The sequence below is a fragment of the Asterias amurensis genome, chromosome 3 (genome assembly GCF_032118995.1).
Source record: "Asterias amurensis chromosome 3, ASM3211899v1".
NCBI classification, from domain to species: Eukaryota; Metazoa; Echinodermata; class Asteroidea; order Forcipulatida; family Asteriidae; genus Asterias; species Asterias amurensis.
In genome coordinates, this window is record NC_092650.1 from 2,080,440 (window position 1) to 2,098,974 (window position 18,535).

The window sequence follows — 18,535 nt, forward strand, 5'->3', positions numbered from 1 at the left end:
CTTGAATTGAAGTCGCCGGTTCAACATGGCGGTGCACGAGAGTTTGGTGCTGTAAGTATCTCTGTGATTTGAAGTAAGCTTTCCTTCATGATTTAAAGGGTTTCGTGGAGAGAAAACATTTTCGTGGACAAATCTAAGTTCTTGGATATTTTGTCTTCTCTCATAAGAGAAGAGTCTCTCTAAATTGTGAATAATTTCAGCAGTTTCTGTTCGTTATAATTCTCGTCGTATGAATGTACGCACGTAAATTGTATGTACACGCAGATTGACAGCTGCAGCTTTTTATCTATTTTGCTGAGTACTGGTGGTAGTTTTTTCTTCTCGCTTGTTTCCAATGAAGACTACATCATGTTCATGTATATTTTCAAATTAGACACATTCTATAATTGTTTTAACCATGTGTTTACAAAATGTTTACAAAATAAAGGTCACAGTGGAAAAGTACAATAATAAAAAATCAATGAATGTAATTTTGCTGGTAGCCTTTTTTTTTATTTTACACACTGTGCTGGCTTTATTCGAACAGAAAGATGGTCAAGTATGTGAATGTTGATGCTGCCATGTATTATTTTTATTCTTTAAAAAATCCAGGTATATACTTAGTACTTACTAATTAGCCGACTTTGTGTGTATAAAATGAACAGATTTTAGACCAGAGTTAGGTAGTTTTAGTTGATTGAATTGAAATCCCCACTGCTACTGCTAGAGGGCTAGTGGTAGTGCTACTATTTTTTTTTAAATATTATTTTATCATCCCCCCAAATTTCAAAAAGGATATTCTTATTTCGTTATCGGAAATTTACTCCAACATTTAAATGGCTATTCGTTATCTTCTTTTTTTTGATTTGAGGCTCCTGAGATAAAAATTCTATAACTATAAGACTTCCTTTATTTGCAGGTACACCACAGATGATAAGTTTTATGTTGAAGCTCATGATTCCGGAAGCAAGGAGTTGCTTATTATTGACAGACTCAGTCAAGAAATTACACTCGGTGGTAAGATTTATTTCCTAAGTGGTAATCAATGTTAGTGGATGTCATAGTTGCAATTGTATAATACCCTTAAAGACACTGGACACTTTTTATGGTAATTGTCAAAGACTAGTCTTCACAGGTGGTGTATCTCATTTCTGATAATAATTGTTCGTACTTATTTCTAATTTATTTGTATTTTCTTTACAGATTCCGGAAGTCAGATCCCTCCCTTTGCAACCAGCAAACCAATATGTGGACTGATGGGTACCATACGATTGCTGGCAGGTAAGCAAAGCAAGACTACCCTGACATAGAATATCTTGCATCGCCTTCCACCTCTGGAACCCTGGTTCAAATCCTACCGGGGGCACTATGTGGATTGAGTTTTCAGTCCCCACCTGACTGTGTGGGTTTCCATGGAGTAATTTTCTTGGGTTTTCCTCCAACATCTAAAACTTCTTCAATGTCTTCTCTCACTTGCGTTCTTGGCTACTACGGTGATTAAGTTTGTTTTTTCTGAGAGTCATTTTGTATTAAGCACTGTATATTCAATACTGGATTCATGTAGTCACCTTACAAAACCAGCTTACATGTTTTATTTATCGTAAAAACCCTCAAATACTTGGGTCGACAAAAGTGTTTAATCTCATATTTTGTTTCGGTAGTATTTGTATGTTCTTACCTAAGACTCTTAGTTAAGAGAGATTTGCGGTAAGGCCATGTGAAGAGATCGATTCTTTTCAGAACCAACTGAACTCAAAAAAGATTTGCTCATGGTGTTATAGCAAACTTCTCTTAGTTTTACTTACACCATGCAAAGTGTCACATCTTACTTGTATGTTCTTCTCGTGCAGGTCCGTACATGGTGGTGATCACCAAGAAATCCAAGGTTGGAGAAATCAACGGACAGACCATCTGGAAGATCACTGGCCATGAGATTATTCCCTACAAGAGGACATTCCTGCATCTCAATGAGCAACAGGTCTGTTTCTTTGTCGTACTGTTTGTCTGTCTGTCTGTCTGTCTGTCACACAGCAGCAGTATTCACATCTTATTTACATCTTATCTTTGTTGGACAACATGGGAGCCATGGACTTCGTTCAAAAGTTTCCCATTGACACGTTGCCTTGGATCGGGCGAGTTGGTCTTTGATAGCGTTTTTATGGAGTCAAAATTTTGCTTACACAAAATGGCCGACCGTGTTTGTTCGCGACGTAAAAGGAAAACCGTGCAATTTCAAGGGATGTTTGTGTGGATCATTCTATTCTACTTTCAAATTATCTATCAACCATATGCATTTAATAACAGATGGTTTCAAATATTTTCAAAGACCAACTCGACCGATCCAAGGCAACTTGTTCCTTTAATGTCTAGTACCACTCTAATTTTGTATGCATTTTTTATGTGTATTTCTTGCAGAAACAGGATAACCGCACCTATGAGTCAATGGTGAACTATGTCTTGGACTCAAACGACTGTTACTTTTCAACGACCTATGACCTGACACATTCCCTGCAGAGGCTGTTCAACACCAGCCCAGAGTTTCTGCAGATGCCGTTATTTGAAAGAGTGAGTACCAACTAAAAAAAAACTTTTTTGACCCTGTGCATATTGTGAAATGCTGCAGGGACGCTGAGCTCTCCCACAAGTTTTTACGCTCAAAGAACAGCTATCGTCCAACGATCTGCCCCTCTTTTGGCCTCAGTGAGGGCGCTCTTTGGCTAGGTATTTCAGTGAGGTATTACACGCAATTGAAAAACACCAGACTACTGGAATTGTCCCAGTTTCTGAGTTTACTGGCCCAATGCAAAAATCACTGGCCTTGGGCCAGTGGTCCAGTGTTAATTTGGAACCCTGAAAATAAGGGAATCATAGCTTGGAGTGTGAGAAAGATGAGGCATCCCGATAAGTTTCAACAAAGCTACACAGTGTTTGTCAATAATTTAGTTGGGTGTGGCAGGCCTGTGTGCTTCAATTTTTGAAAGTGCAAGGGCACCAAGGCATTTTCTCCTTGATAATTGAGGAAATTGTAAATTGCTATTGGAGCATTTCAAGGGCACTAAGGCAATGACCAGAGAGCAAGGAGGCAATCGCCTTCGCTGTCTCCGTGAAGTATCAGCCCTGTTGTGAAGTTGTTGACCATGCTCTGATAGAAGCTCTCAATTGTTGTTTTTTCATTTTTTGTATTCTCTAGGCTGATCAGCGCTTTGTCTGGAACTGTAATTTATTACGAGAGCTTGCGTCGCAACCTGAGGTAAGATCAAAACAATTGTATTTAGAGTGAAGGTTGTAATTAACTGTTTTGATTATATAATTTTGTTTACTTATGTGAAAAGTTGCTTCAGTTTGAACTTTGCAATTTTATTAAAATTATTTTTCACTTTGTTTGTTTATTTTCAGCTGAGCCGTTTCATTTTGCCAGTGATGTGTGGCTGTATCCTTGTTGAATATGATATAATAATAAAAATCATACAGAGTAAATTTTTTGAAAAATTCTGAAAATTTCAGAATTTGTTTTCTTAAAGCCATTGGACCCTTTCGGTACAGAAAAAAAATAAAAGTTCACAGATTTACAAATAATTTACAGGGTTTACAGAAGGCAATGGTGAAAGACTTCTTTTGAAATATTATTCCATGAAATGCTTTACTTTTTGAGAAAACAGCAAAGCAATATAAATTCTCGTTACCGAGAATTACGGATTTATTTGAAACACATGTCATAACACGGCGAAACGCGCGGAAACAAGAGTGGGTTTTCCTGTTATTTTCTCCCGACACCGATGACCGATTGAGCCTAAATTTTCACAGGTTTGTTGTTTTATGTATAAGTTGTGATACACGAAGTCTGGGACTTGGACAATACTGTTTGCCGAAAGTGTATAATGGCTTTAAAACATGGCAACAAGTCTAAACATCTAAACAAAACACCAATTGCTTAAGTGTTCTTTTCAAAAACCATTGTACTAATGAGACATGCCATGGTGCCCTTTGCCATGGTGCCCTGTGCTTTTGCTGTGGTGCCCTCTGCAAGGTTCCAATTTAAACTTACGTTCTCCCCAATAGAAGTGCCGCATACCGGAAGAAAATTTCTGTGCCCCTTCAGGAGCGAAGTTCAAGACCTGGAAACCATTCCGTTATTCCTTAACTGTCGCTGACCAGTTGTAACAATTAGAATAGGAATCCTACATGGGAAACGTTTTGATTACATCGTGATCTCAAGACGGAGTTGTTTCCGAGCTGGGACGAGGTACTACATGAGAGGACTAGACAGCCAGGGACACGTTGCTAACTACGTAGAGACAGAACAAATTGTGCAATGTAATGGATGGAGAGGATCATTTGTACAGGTAAGACTGAAACTCTTCAAGTTTTTTCACAACTATCAATGCACAAGAAGACCCCAGTACATACTTGTCTTTAAGAGACGGGGGGCCCTGGTATCTTCAAATCATGATCTTCAATCATGATTTGAAGACTGCACTCAAAAGAAAGAAGATGAAGTAGTCTTATTTGGCGACGTTCATTTTGTGAACACAGTTGCCGGTATTTCAACACGAGTTACTGGCTGCAACAGAAATATCTGGAAATGAGATATCTGTATCATACAAACATCTGGACCCAAACCAACTGTTTTGTTCCAGATAGACTTGCCCAGTCCCTCCGAGTCTGCCTCCCAAATAGTTGATGTTGCACCCTCTACCAGTGACTAATACAGAAAACAGTATCACCAATCAAGACTAACCTAGAAGAAGATGAGCGTATGTATGATGTAATGACTTGCCAACAAAATTGGAATCTCTGATGATTGTGTAGTTCCCTTTCTATTTTGGTCTGTCTTTGTTACACTCGCAGCAAAGAGGATTCCAGAACACTGTTATTGTGCATTCTTTAATGTCTGTATTTATGTGTCAATAAAACATTTGGTTGTTTTGTTTGTTTGTTTATGTCAACAGACGAGGGGGTCAATACCGCTGTACTGGTCCCAACGACCAAACATCAAATACAAACCAAAGATTCTAATAAGTCAGGCACAAAACCATGTAAGTATCTCGATTAATCAATCAATAAATCGTTAAATTTAAAAGGTGCTAATTCAACAGTCTTTTATTTCAAACTTATCTTTTATTTTACTTAACACTTGTCCTTAACGGAGAGCACAAAACAATCTTTTTCTTAGTTGGTACAACAAATAATAATTTGTAATTTTGGTTTGTTTTGGTCCAGTTGGATGGATTCATGAGACATCTGGACAGTCAAGTGGTCAACTACGGAGAACAAGTGCTTGTCAATCTGGTATGCTTCATTAATTATTTTTTGATTGGTTGGTTTTGTTTATCATTCACTGTTCTGTCATATTCAACATCCCTTAAAGGCAGTGGACACTATTGGTAATTACTCAAAATAATTATTAGCATAAAACCTTTCTTGGTGACAAGTAATGGGGAGAGGTTGATGGTATAAAACATTGTGAGAAACGGCTCCCTCTGAAGTGCCATAGTTTTGGAGAAAGAAGTAATTTTCCACGAATTTGATTTCGAGACCTCAGATTTAGAACTTGAGGTCTCGAAATCAATCATCTAAACGCACACAACTTCGTGTGACAAGGGTGTTTTCTTCTTTTATTATTATCTCGCAACTTTGATGACCGATTGAGCTCAAATTTTCACAGGTTTGTTATTTTATGCATATGTTGAGATACACCAACTGTGAAGTCTAGTCTTTGACAATTACCAATAGTGTCCACTGCCTTTAAACAGAGAGTTAACAAAAATTGTGACTTATTCTTCTTGTACAGATTGATCACAAGGGAGTTGAAGACAGGTTGGAGAAGACGTTTGCCAAAGCTGTTATGGATGCCGGAAACAAAAATATCAAGTAATTCTTACATGAACAGTTTCAGCATCATCAGTTTATAATTGAGTCATTGCATAGTGGAGAATCAAGTAGTCTTCAGCCCGGTCATACTTCCTGCGAATGCCGTACTAATGTTGACATCACAAATTTCGCTACAAATAATCTGCAACAGTTGAATTGTGTTCAACTCATGTGAAACATTCGCTGCGAAAACAGCCCCATGTTGTCAAAGTTCACATCGCATTTGCAGGAAGTATGAACCGAGTTTAAGTTTGCGGTAACACCATTTGTTGATCTCCGTTTGCTGAGCAGAATGAAGTTATGATAAGAAGTTGGACTGCATAGTTATGAATGAACCTGTCCTGAGTTAATAGTGGGAATTTCTCAAAATAATCTTTACTATTCCCGACTGAGATATTCTTGACGTTTTGTGGAATAATCTGAATTGATTGTTTGATTTGTGAAGGTACGAGTCGTTTGATTTTCATCATGAGTGTCGTCGCATGAGATGGGATCGACTCTCAATCCTCATGGATAGACTCGCAGCGGACCAAGAAAAATACGGGTAAGTAGATTGCACTAGTATTGTGTGTAACTCAACACTTTATAAACGTCTTTTCTCCATTAGTTTCTTTTATTTTGTTTTTGAGCAGAGATCTAAAATCCATGCCTAACATCCCTGTGACATACACTTCCAATGTCTGGCTGTTCACTGTGTTCATATATGGGTTGATGCGGCTGGATGCCGTGCATGTAACCGCGTCCTTTGTAATTCAGCTTCTCAGCTGTTATTGAGGATGATTTGCCTCGCAAATTGTTATTACACAAAACTGCTGGTGTGACATATTGTTACAATCATGATTGTTGAAAATATTTAAGACAACACATCATTTTGTTTTCTCTCTTAAACCTATCAACCTCTAACCCAACCGTGCAATGCCCTCCTACAGGTATTTCATGATCACCCCTGAGAACCAGTTGTTGAAGCATCAGACTGGAGTATTCCGAACCAACTGTATGGATTGTTTGGATCGGACTAATGTTGTACAGAGTCTACTGGCTAGGAGGACGCTACAAGAACAGTTACAGGTGAGCAATTAGAAATCCATTGTTATAAACCACAAGGGAAACTGACTGGGTAGGGCTTGATAGCTTAGTTGGTAGAGTGCCAGCATGTTAGTCCGGAGGTCATTGGCTAGTCAAGTTGTCTTTGTTCAAGCCTAAGTCCTTAAAATTTACCAAGTCAGTTTCCCTTGTGTTTAATAACATTTGACATCTGTTTCTTTGTTTAACCCCAAATGAATTATAAATCCATTGCAATCATTATGCAGAGTAAATCTTACCCGTAGACTGGCACCCCGGGACCAGGGAAGCTCAGTGGTTTCCTACCCCCTCTGACTGGAGCCTTTCATGTGGATAGGGTTTTCAGTTATCAGATTGTGTGGGTCAAACTTTTACCTTTGTGAATCCAAGCTAATACCTAATTCATTGTTACTACAAAAAGAGAGTTTCACTTTCAGAAGTGAATTGAGAACACGGCAAGTTAAAACAAATCTTTTTGCTTTTAGGTCAATGGTTGCAGTTGGAATATAAAGTGTTTATTTTTTGTTTAGTGATATTTTAACAGTGTGGAGGTAGTGCTTTCTGCTCTGCCGGCCAGGCTTCGGACTGATGATACCCAAGTCTACATCCATATGGACTGTAAAAGGGGTAACCCCGTTTCAACCCTAGGAGTAGATGGCAACGGCCTCTAAAAAAATATATATAATTGTAGCTCACACCTTGAAGTGGCCTTCAGGCCTTGTGTGTCTGGCGACTTGCTTAAAAAAAAAAAAAAGCCGTTTAACAATGCATAATTTGTTGATTGCAGAGATTTAATATTCTGCGACAAGGGGAGAGTATTGATGAACATCTAACGACAGCATTCGAAAGCACTTTCAAAAACAGTAAGTTGATCTAGACGTTATTCAACCATGTCATTTTGATCTCCTCTGGTAAGAAATGGTGGTTCTTAGAAGAGTTCTTAGATGGTGTTGTTCTCATTGTTTCAAATGTGATGCGCTCAAGCTATAGTTTAATAATAATAATAATCGGTTTTTAAATAGCGCTCGTTACACTATGGCTCAAAGTGCTTCCTACATTATTACCCCTGGTCACTGGGCCTTTTCATTCCTTAGACCATCTCAGCTCCCTGGGGAGTATACAGCCTGTGCTGCCAAATTGTAGCACACTAAGCTAAACCAATCACAAGAACCATCTCTGCCCTCACAGGTACCCATTTACCCCTGGGTGGAGAGAAGCAATTATAGTGAAGTGTCTTGCTCAGGGAAACACGTGTCACGACCAGGAATTGAATTGAATTGAATTGAATAGCGTAATACGTAATTAACCATCTAAGGTACTTGTATTTATCTTCTAATATCCCTGTCTTTGTTTCTTTCAGCATGGGCAGATAATGCAGACTTTTGTTCCAAGCAGTATGCAGGAACAGGCGCACTGAAGACAGACTTCACTAGGTATGCAATATTAACATACAGTTAGAGAAGCATCAACCATCTAAAATACTCCATATTAAGTCCATTCTTACCATTTTTACCATGCCAGAAATACTGGGGTGAACCCCTTCTCTTATCGATAAACTTAACTGTGTTCTTTTTAATGCATTACACAACACAATGGACCAATGACTTTGGTGTTCTGCTAAAGGACACAAATGTCATGACCAGGACTCGACCCACACTCTGCTGATCAGAAATACCGGAGCTTGAGTCTGGTGTGGTTGACCGCTCGGACACGACATGCCACAGTGCACAGTTTAGAACATTGAGATACACCATACTGGTTGTGATGGATTCAGTACTGCACATCCAAACCAATCATAGTTAGCTTGGGGATTGGCATATAAATGTTATCAGAGTCCATATGTTGGAATATGAGTTTCTAGAAAGCTTAAGGGGTAAAAAAAGGTTCCACAAATTCAGTTGGCTTGCTTCTCCATTTAGTAGTTGTTTTAACATCACATTATAAAACAAAGCCTTTGTAGAATGTGTCGTTCTTAATACTTTTAGTTATACAAGACACCCGGACGAAGATATTGACTAATAGGGAGACCGCCAACATAGGGTTGGATAGCTCAGTTGGTGTTAATCTGGAGGTTGTTGGTTCAAGTCCTGTTCCTGTCAATTTGATTTTGCTCAAATCCAAACTATTCTTAATTGTAGTCAGTTAACGTTTTTTTTCTTCTTCAACAGGACTGGGAAGCGGACACACTTTGGAATGGTGAAGGATCTCTACAACTCAGCACTACGCTACTACAAAAATAACTTTGTGGATGGCTTCAGACAGGTAAAGAAAACCTACTCACTACCAACAAACTTTGGTTTTAGCAATAAGGGACAGTACAACTCGGCAAGACTTCATTGGGGTCAAACTGAGGTCACCCTTAAAAAAAGAGAAGAAAGTTTCAGAAAATTATCAGTTCTGCCGAGTAGGTTAAGTTGTTGCTCTTATAGTTTTGTTTTTGTTTTTATTGTCTGTTTGTCTGTCAGTCAGTTGGTCGGTCTTGCTTTCTGTCTTTAAGCAGATTCTCGACAACAGCTAAGGATGGATTCATTTTGTGGAAAGAATCAACGACAAAGGATTAAGTAGATTTTGTTAACTTCTTTATCTTTTTGTGGACAAATTGTGAAAGTTAATTTTATTTGAGAGACGAAAGGACACAGCCAAGTATGTGAGCGCCACCTTGTGGAGTTTCCTAACATTTGGCACAAATCACGTTTAGGTTTTCATCTCCTACTGCTGAGAAATACTCTCTGTTTATTGATTTCTAGATACTAGAATTCTATTTAGTTTGATCAGCTGAATAATCCTTCATTTATTTTCCAGGATTCAATCGACCTGTTTCTTGGTAACTACATCGTGGAGGAAAACGAAGGCATCTCCTCACCGTCTCCACTCAGACCAAAACATGACACTAAATTTATTCTGGTAAGAACCTTCTTCACTTTATCTGACCTCACAGTAATTTGATGTTTCTGTAAGAGTGCCCTGCTAGTCTCGGACGACGCTACTGTATTTTAGTGGATAGTTTTGGTTCATTGCCATTTTTTAGAATAACTTGGAACTAACATAATTCATTTCAGAGCAGCTACTTCTTCAAAGTACAGATTCTTACCTAGTTGCTTCACTCGAGCTTTCTCCTGTGGACGAAAATAAAACAAAAAACTTTGATTGAAATGATTGCTTGAATTGTTTTTCCATCTTACCATTTCAGCTTCCAGTGATTTGTATCATAGCTTTCTCAATGATGATCATCAGCATTCTCATCCCAGCAGGTAAGATGATCCGCGGCAATCTTGTAGACACCATTTAAAAAAAATTTAAAAAAACATCCCAGTATTTTTACCTCTGGCTTATCGGACGTATAAAGCATTACGGTTGTATGGCTTCTGACTGCCACCCCAGAACAAAGATATTGAAAAAATAGGGACACCGCAAACATAGGGCTAGATAGCTCAGTTGGTAGAGCGTTGGCACGTTAATCCGGAGGTCGTTGGTTCGAATCCCACTCTAGTCAATTCTTTGTTCAACCCCCCATCCCAAAAACTATGAAGCATTCCTGACACATTGTTAACTCCTTATGAATATGCAGCACCATCAGCCAAATAAACACAAGCTATAAATCATTGACATCAAGTGGCATTGACTGAATTGGAACCAACTTACAGATGACTCAGTCACCAGAACTTTAACAACAAAAAAACACCTTCCCAGTGCACCATGTGACAGTAAGAAATGACTTAAAATGAAGATGAAGTTACAAAACATGGAAACTAAGTATGGCTTGGAAGTCTCATAAGAGGAAGGGAACCTAGAAAAGGGGGTAACCCTGTTTCAGTCCCAGGAGTAGGTGGCAACAAGCCCCTGGTGACTGGTGATTTGGGCCGACAGCCCAATTCAGTCAAGTTTAGCCCTCACCTTGAAGTTGCTGTCCATGGCCCTGTGATGAAAGTCGATCTCGATCTCTTTTAAGGCAGTGGACAGTATTGGTAATTGTCAAAGACTAGCCTTCACAGCTGATGTATCTCAACATAAGCATACAATAACTAACCTGTGAAAATTTGAGCTCAATCGGTCATCGAACTTGCGAGATAATAATGAAAGAAAAAAACGCCCTTGTCACACGAAGTTGTGTGCGTTTAGATGGTTGATTTTGAGACCTCAAGTTCTAAATATGAGGTCTCGAAATCAAATTCGTGGAAAATTACTTCTTTCTCGAAAACTACTCCACTTCAGGGGGAGCCGTTTCTCACAATGTTTTATACCAACAACCTCTCCCCATTACTCGTCACCAAGTAAGGTTTTATGCTAATAATTATTTTGAGTAATTACCAATAGTGTCCACTGCCTTTAAACAAATAAAAAAACTTTATCGGTTGCCTTCCAAGATTGGCATTTCTTTCTTTCTCTCCTCTCTTCTCCAGCTGACCTCTACCTTCAAGCATCCTATGTGTTTTTCTGGATGGCCGCTACCGCTGTATGCCTCGCACTCATGTACATCTATGGTATGGAGTTTGTGAATCAACCAAGGCTAGCTCAAGCTAAGGCTAAACTGGATTAGCTGCTAACCGAATGCAGTAGGCTTCAAGGCACTGGACAGGTTTGGTAAAATACTCAAATAAAAACTTACTTGGCATATAGGATTTGAGGCATTGCATGGTGAGGTATCAATGTATATTTGGTTTGCGGTAACACCATGTGTGTATCTACTTGCCAGGTAGAGTTGTTCTTAGGGAACTGTCTTGCTTTATTCTACTGCCGTGGAGTAGATAATCGGAGGTTCGGGAGACTTCTCAGTTCTGAAAAGAACTGTCCTGCTTTTTAACTATTACCAGGGCGGATGGTATAGAAATTAGACTGGACTACTACTTTAGCTTATAGGATCGTAATTAACTGTACTGCCGCGGAGTCAGTTCTGAATTGGTCTCAACGTTTCGACTAGCTTTCTCTAGTCATCGTCAGGGGACTTACTTGGTAACGAGCAATCAAGAGATGTTGATAGCATAAAACATTGTGAGAAACTGCTCCCTCTGAAGTTACTTAGTTTTTGAGAAAGAAAAAATAAAAAATATTTAGAGCAAGTAAACCATTTGCTAGCTGCTGCAGCTGGTATTCAGTGTATTCTGTGTTTGTGTTGATGGTAGCTTGTAATCTACATCAATGCTCTGAGATCAGCTTTCTGTCTACGCACAAGCAACACAAAACATTTTCATCTGGAGGGGGGGCCAAGCTGGGGCAATCGTTTTTGGGGTTGTATGTTTGTGTACTGATTTTTTTTATTTTTTTATTTTTTTTTCGCAGGGGGGGGGGGGGGGTGTTGGCTATATAGTGTATTGAACCATATCATTTGTTGCATTTGTTTTGAGTCCATGTACCATTTTGTTCACTATGTACTGTAACCAACTGAAAGTCCTAAGTCATAGCCACGCTTTATTTTTTAAAAGGCCTAATAAAGCAACCCCATTATTGCATGCTGGTCATCTTGGTCAAGCTCCTACTAATTCAACAAAATTCAAATCCATATTTCTTATCTCACTACAGGGCCACCCTATAAATCCATTATTTTTACACCCTGTCACTGTATTTATAAATATAAGAGTTGTATATAATTTAACCTGTTGAAAAGATATTTTGGAAAAAACACATAGTATTGTAATGATTGGTCAGGCTTCAAGTATGTAACAATAGACTAAGAAACATTCCTTGAAACTTAGTATAATTGGTTAACATGAACTCTGTGTATACTTATTAATGTTAAATTGTGATTCTATAATAGGCATCAAAGTTTCAATATTATAAAAACCAAGACATGTTTTGACTTCAGAAATGTTATTGCATACTCTCTGGCAACGAAGGTCCGACAAATCAGGTCCGACAAATCAAGTCCGACATGCATGCACGTATGGTTTGCACGCGGCCGAGTTGTGCAGAAAGGCATTAAAAAGGCTCACGTGTTCTTGCACACACGTGTTCTTGCACACACGTGTTCTTGCACACATGTGTTCTTGCACACACGTGTTCTTGCACACACGTGTTCTTGCACACACGTGTTCTTGCACACACGTGTTCTTGCACACACGTGTTCTTGCACACACGTGTTCTTGCACACACGTGTTCTTGCACACACGTGTTCTTGCACACACGTGTTCTTGCACACACGTGTTCTTGCACACACGTGCTCTTCCACACGCAATTGTGGGCGGAGCCTAATGGATCGGTCTTTTCACGAGCCTCGAAGTGTGACGCCAGCTGTTCAGGGTTTAGGCAAGCACAGTTAATGTTCCTGTCAACTCAACATCATTATTGTCATTATTGTTTTTTTTTTTTTTTTTTTTTGGAATTCATTGTCCAGATTAATTTTGGAATATGGGCGGGGCTACTTGGAAATCAAGGTGTGTGTTGTATCAAACTCAGTGCCTTGTCTCTTAAAGATATTTATTGCATTCTTAATGTTAGTGTAGTGTGAGCACACAAACCACGCAGCGTCAGAAGTAGGGAGTTTATTCTAAACTTATAGCGTCTTTCTTTCTTTTTGTAAGTTTTGCACGTCTTTATACCTGACGAAAATCCTTCACGCGAATTGTTAAAGTGAAGCATATTGTTTCATAATGTGGAAACAATGCATACTAATTTATTGTCTTATGTTAAAGTTCCCTTTATATTCCCTATTAATTGAAGTATCAGCGGGCTTTAAAAAATTTCCGACAGACTCTGAGAAAAAAATTGTGCGCGTTATTAATCACAACTCAAATCGATCAAAATTCGCACCCTTTGCTTGTATTGAGTATGATTAACTGCGCCACCGAACCAAGCATTCTATTCTTGTTTGGCGACGTTAATTTTGTTAATGTAGTCGGTAATACTGCAACATGAATTACTGGAGAAGAGATAGTAGCACACAAACATCTGGCTCTAAACGATCCTGGGGTGGATTTCACAAAGAGTTAAGACTAGTCTTATCTCGAGTTAGGACGACCTAATCGTAGGACGAGTTATTCGTTAGGACTTGCCTTAAGTTTTTAATAACTCCTACGACTAGCCCTAAGTTGGGACTATGTTTGTGAAACCGACTCAAGACTCATAGACTTGCCCAGTCTTGGGCAAGCCTCCAAAACAGTTGTAGTTGCGCCCTCTTTCGGCAACTTGTACAAAAAAATAGCGTCTTCAGTCAAGCTTAAAAGCATGCTTGACAATGGGGCTAAGCGTCCTAAAAGATTTTATGTTTTATTTTTTATTTATGTTGGACATTATGTAAGATGTGAATAAAAAAGGTGAAGTGCTTTCTTTAAAATCACACTAAAATTCAACCGTATAAATTATCAAAGATGCTTGCCCCTACAATTAAGTATATGTTTGATTATCTGAATCTTATTTGGTATCAACATTTGTTCATTTTAATGTTTTCTTTAAATCATTATAACTTCTGTATTAATCAAACTTACGAACATTTAAAAATTTGTTTTGCTTATTTGAGAAACTTTACTTGTATTTAAGACTGATTTAAAAATTCTCACTTGGTTAATTTAACTTTTATCATATCATATTTCAATTTGTAGTCGTGCGGGGAAAATAATAACAACCATATTCTGCATTATTAATGAAAATAATTATATCATGTTTTGGTAAAAATGCATACAACGAAGTGTTAAACAAATTGCATTGAATGTATTTAAACAACACAGATGTTAAATCATGAATATGAAATAAAAAACCATTTGCAATTATTGGTGAAAAGTTAATCATCTTTTAAAGTGTGTGCTATATTTAAGTTGAAATATTATTATGATGACAGGGGGGGGGGGGATGTCCTATTTCAAATTTTTGGGCAAAAGCATGAAACATTGCTAAGGGCAAGTCCAGAATTTTAATCCAGTTTGCTTGCAAAAATCACAAGAAGTAAGGCCAGCATTTTTAATCCATTTTGGGCGTAAAATTGAAAAATTTTGAAAGGGGCAAGTCCGGCATTTTTTTCCAGTTTGGGCCTAAAATTATAAATAAACGCAAGGGGTAAGTCCAACATTTTTATCCATTTTGGGCCTAAAATTGAACATTTTGCAAGGGGTAAGTCCAGCATTTCCATTTGGGGCCTAAAGTTGGAAAAAACACACGGGGTTAGTCCAGCATTTTTTTCCAGTTTGGGCCTAAAATTATAAATAAACGCAAGGGGTAAGTCCAACATTTTTATCCATTTTGGGCCTAAAATTGAACATTTTGCAAGGGGTAAGTCCAGCATTTCCATTTGGGGCCTAAAATTGGAAAAAACACAAGGGGTTAGTCCAGCATTTTTGTCCATTTTGGGCCTTAAATTGAAAAACTTGCAAGGGGTAAGGCCAGCATTTTGATCAATTTTGGGCCAAAAATTAAAAAACTTGCAAGGGGTAAGTCCAGCATTTTTATCCATTTTGGGCCAAAAATTGAGAAATTTGCAAGGGGTAAGTCCAGCATGTTTTATTCATTTTGGGCCTAAAATTCAAAAAATTGCAAGGGGCAAGTCCAGCATTTTTATCAATTTTGGGCCAAAAATTTAGAAATTTGCAAGGGGTAAGTCCAGCATTTTTATCCATTTTGGGCCTAAAATTGGAAAAAACGCAAGGGGTAAGGCCAGCATTTTTATTATATTTGTGCCGAAAATTAAAAAATTCACAAGGAGTAAGTCCAGCATTTTTATCCAATTTTGGCCAAAATTGAAATATTTGCAAGGGGTAAGTCCAGCATTTTTTATCCATTTTGGGCCTTAAATTGGAGAGAAAAACAACGCAAGGGGCAAGTCCAGCATTTTTATCCATTTTGAGCCTTAAATTGAAAAATTGCAAGGGGTAGGTCTAGCATTTTTATCAAACTTTCACAAAAAAAGACTCGAAAATTTTACAAGGTGTAAGTCCAGCGTTTTTATCAAATTTGGGCCAAAAATGGAAAAAAACGCAAGGGGTAAGTCCAGCATTATTATCCAATTTGGGCCAAAAATTGAAAAATTTGCAAGGGGTAAATCCATCATTTTTATCTACAATTTGAGCCCAAACTCTACAGTTGTTTACAAAAACCCAAATGGTTACATGAGCGACTGATGGATCCCTACCACAAGAAACAAATCTAACGACACATTTCTTTCTCATCATCTATATATTTCTTACATATATTTTGCTTCTCCAGAATATACAAACATATTTTCAATTATGAAACTCCTTTAATTGCACTTTACAGAAAAGTTGTTCATAGTAATTGCATAGTTTTTTAATTCTCTTTTACAACAATTTGAAGATCCATTGGATTAACACCGGTGGGATTACAGGCGTTTTAAGTCATTGCTGACAAAAACACTCTGAAACTTCCAGATCTTCTGAGAAACAAATAAAACAACAATTAAATTTGTTATTGCAATGGTAATTTAATCTTAAACTCCTTTACTCAGAAATATGAGGTCTATTTCTGTTGACTAGGCAAGGGACCTGCTACAAGTTGATATTTTTAATCAGGATAATAAGTGCAAAGCAGCTTCAAGCTTAAAAACTTACAATCATCTTTTCTCATAACCCCAAAATTTCTTCCTTTTAACCTTTACACGATGGCTTTACATAAGTATAAATTATCTCCAATAAATATAGAGTCAGTATCCAATGTGGGTATACAGTATACTTGTCATGCCTATAAACTGGTGACTGACCAAACTATAGACATATTAAATAACCCCTTTGCTGCTATGAAAGTTGCCATCTTGTAGGGCAAACTGTATGTCGTCTAAACACGTACATCAAAGAGGCACACGCAGCGTTCCCGGTTTGATTTCTACAGCACAAGCATACACGTACACACCCACACGCTCACAGACGCCATGTTGTAGGGCAGATATTTGAACGATGACGTCATATTCAATACGGTCTATAGTTTGGACAATAACTCAGTCAATCATGGGGAGTGACATATTGATTCAACTTATTTAATTCACAGAATTAAACTAAGCACTCATTTATTGCATTTGATATCATAAGATACCTTAAAAACAGTTTGCATAATTTATTTAGGTGATGGAAGTATTAAACATGCTATACAGTTTATAAAAACTATTTCCAACTTTTTTTTTTAAATATTGAATGTAAAACAATTTGCTATGTTGTAGAATTTAATTGAGCTAGAAACAGAATGCTTGTGTTTGTTTACATGTTGACTTAACTTTAGAGAATGTAATATTCAATAATACTTGTAATGGAAGACATTGTGTGCATATGTTAATCTGGTATAATTTGATTGTTACCATTATTATCCTAATTTCCCTCAGGTATATTTTGAAAAAGACCAGAAGTTTTGGCTCTTTGTACTTGTGAAAGTACAAAATACAAATTGTCTTAAAACATGGGTGCCTCTCAAAGAACCCTGTTTATTCATTTGGTACTTTTATTTCAGGGCCAATTACTGATCCCTGTGGAACATTTTCCCTTTGATGGCCAAATAGTGATGTCATTTAAGACTCATCAAGCCTTACTTTCTTCTGAATTTAAACATCTTTCATTTATTACTTTTTTGGAAGTGTGGGGTGACCGGAGGTTACCTAATGACCTACTTCTTGACCTTCTGTGTTGTCGAGACTTCCGGGTCGGTAACAAAAGAGACTCATCTCCAATTTGAATAACAAAACCAGGCTGTAAGTTCAAATCATGAAACTTATTCTGCCTTGCACCAACCATCCTTGAATTATTGTTTACTGTCGGATCAATAATATCTGAATCAGTTGCCGACCGACGCAGTACAAATCCCCCGCCAACAGTCATCTCACCCGACACACTGTCTGTGATGTTAAAGTCTACTCCACTCGATGAGCTTGAATCTCTTGGAGCTGACGCACTTCTTAAGCTAGTCCTCATCGATTGATTGAGAGATATCAAAGAACTCCTTGTAGTACAAGTTATCACAGAGAATGTCGACGGCACAAGTTCCTGAGTTGAGGACTCTAAGTCTTTATGTTTACTTTCCGCATCCGACATTTCGATCGTATGTAGTGTATGTGAACGGCGTCTATTCCACGACAATGTTCGGACAAACGACGCTCGTAGCCGCCTCCCGAGACTTGCAACCTGATCCGTCCTCGAGATGTTCGGTGGATCGAAATCCATAATGGTGCCCTCACTTTGGAAGCTGTCCGCCCTGTTCCCTCTAGGTGCAGTCCGAGAATGCGCTAAGTCATCTTCTAGAATGTTCATCACGGGTTCGTTGATGGACGGTTGGATCAGATCTAAATTAACGCCCAGGATTTCAACGACGTCGGAAGCTGTTGGACGTTCCTCAGGTTCAATGGACCAACAGCGCTGCATCAGTCCAGCACTGCAGAGGGTTCAATGATAATTGATTAAATGTTTGACTAAGAGGGATGGTATTGAGACAGACTGAACAACAAACTTTTTAAAAGGAAACAACTTTCTGAGAGGCTAAAAGGTTGTTGTGATCAGACTCCAAAATGAAGCTTTGAAAGAATTTTTCTTGTGTGAATTCAAGCCATAGTCTTCAACTCACTTTGTTTATTCAGAGCATGCGGTACGTTTCAATTTTTTTGTTGACTGTGAGTACGTGAAAGTTCCCACAATAGACCGATCCATTAAGCTCTACCCCATTGCGTATTGACCAATCGCAACGCAACGAAGGTCCAACAAATAAGGTC

General features: G+C 38.1%; 2 protein-coding genes across 4 annotated transcripts in view; one reads left to right on the forward strand and one right to left on the reverse strand.

Moving 5' to 3' along the window:
- Nucleotides 1-14,579, forward strand: LOC139934869 (phosphatidylinositol-3-phosphatase SAC1-like). Of its 2 annotated transcripts, none has more exons than XM_071929285.1 (19): nt 1-51; nt 899-996; nt 1,183-1,260; nt 1,830-1,957; nt 2,395-2,544; nt 3,170-3,229; nt 3,376-3,409; nt 4,135-4,322; nt 4,929-5,015; nt 5,200-5,268; nt 5,771-5,850; nt 6,296-6,394; nt 6,780-6,918; nt 7,700-7,775; nt 8,273-8,345; nt 9,081-9,174; nt 9,715-9,816; nt 10,103-10,163; nt 11,313-14,579. In XM_071929285.1, the coding sequence occupies exons 1-19, from the start codon at nt 26-28 to the stop codon at nt 11,447-11,449; spliced, it is 1,779 nt and encodes a 592-aa protein (XP_071785386.1). In that variant the 5' UTR covers nt 1-25; the 3' UTR covers nt 11,450-14,579. The 2 variants fall into 2 exon arrangements, with proteins under 2 accessions (XP_071785386.1, XP_071785387.1); XM_071929286.1 differs by having other exon boundaries at nt 2,401-2,544.
- Nucleotides 14,580-15,889: 1,310 nt separating this feature from the next.
- LOC139934860 (uncharacterized) overlaps nt 15,890-18,535 on the reverse strand; it is a 57,129-nt gene continuing 54,483 nt past the window's right edge. For both annotated transcript variants that reach the window (XM_071929273.1, XM_071929274.1), the window contains one exon: nt 15,890-18,201. In XM_071929273.1, coding sequence (XP_071785374.1) covers nt 17,355-18,201 — 847 coding nt within the window. In that variant the 3' untranslated portion in view covers nt 15,890-17,354. The remainder of the gene's footprint in view (nt 18,202-18,535) is intronic.

Bases quoted from the DNA above. Each gene is read 5' to 3' on its own strand.
- LOC139934869 (XM_071929285.1), top strand. From the start codon at position 26: ATGGCGGTGCACGAGAGTTTGGTGCT. The intron at 5,269-5,770 runs GTATGCTTCATT...CTTCTTGTACAG, and splicing joins AACAAGTGCTTGTCAATCTG to ATTGATCACAAGGGAGTTGA. The intron at 10,164-11,312 runs GTAAGATGATCC...TCTCTTCTCCAG, and splicing joins CAGCATTCTCATCCCAGCAG to CTGACCTCTACCTTCAAGCA.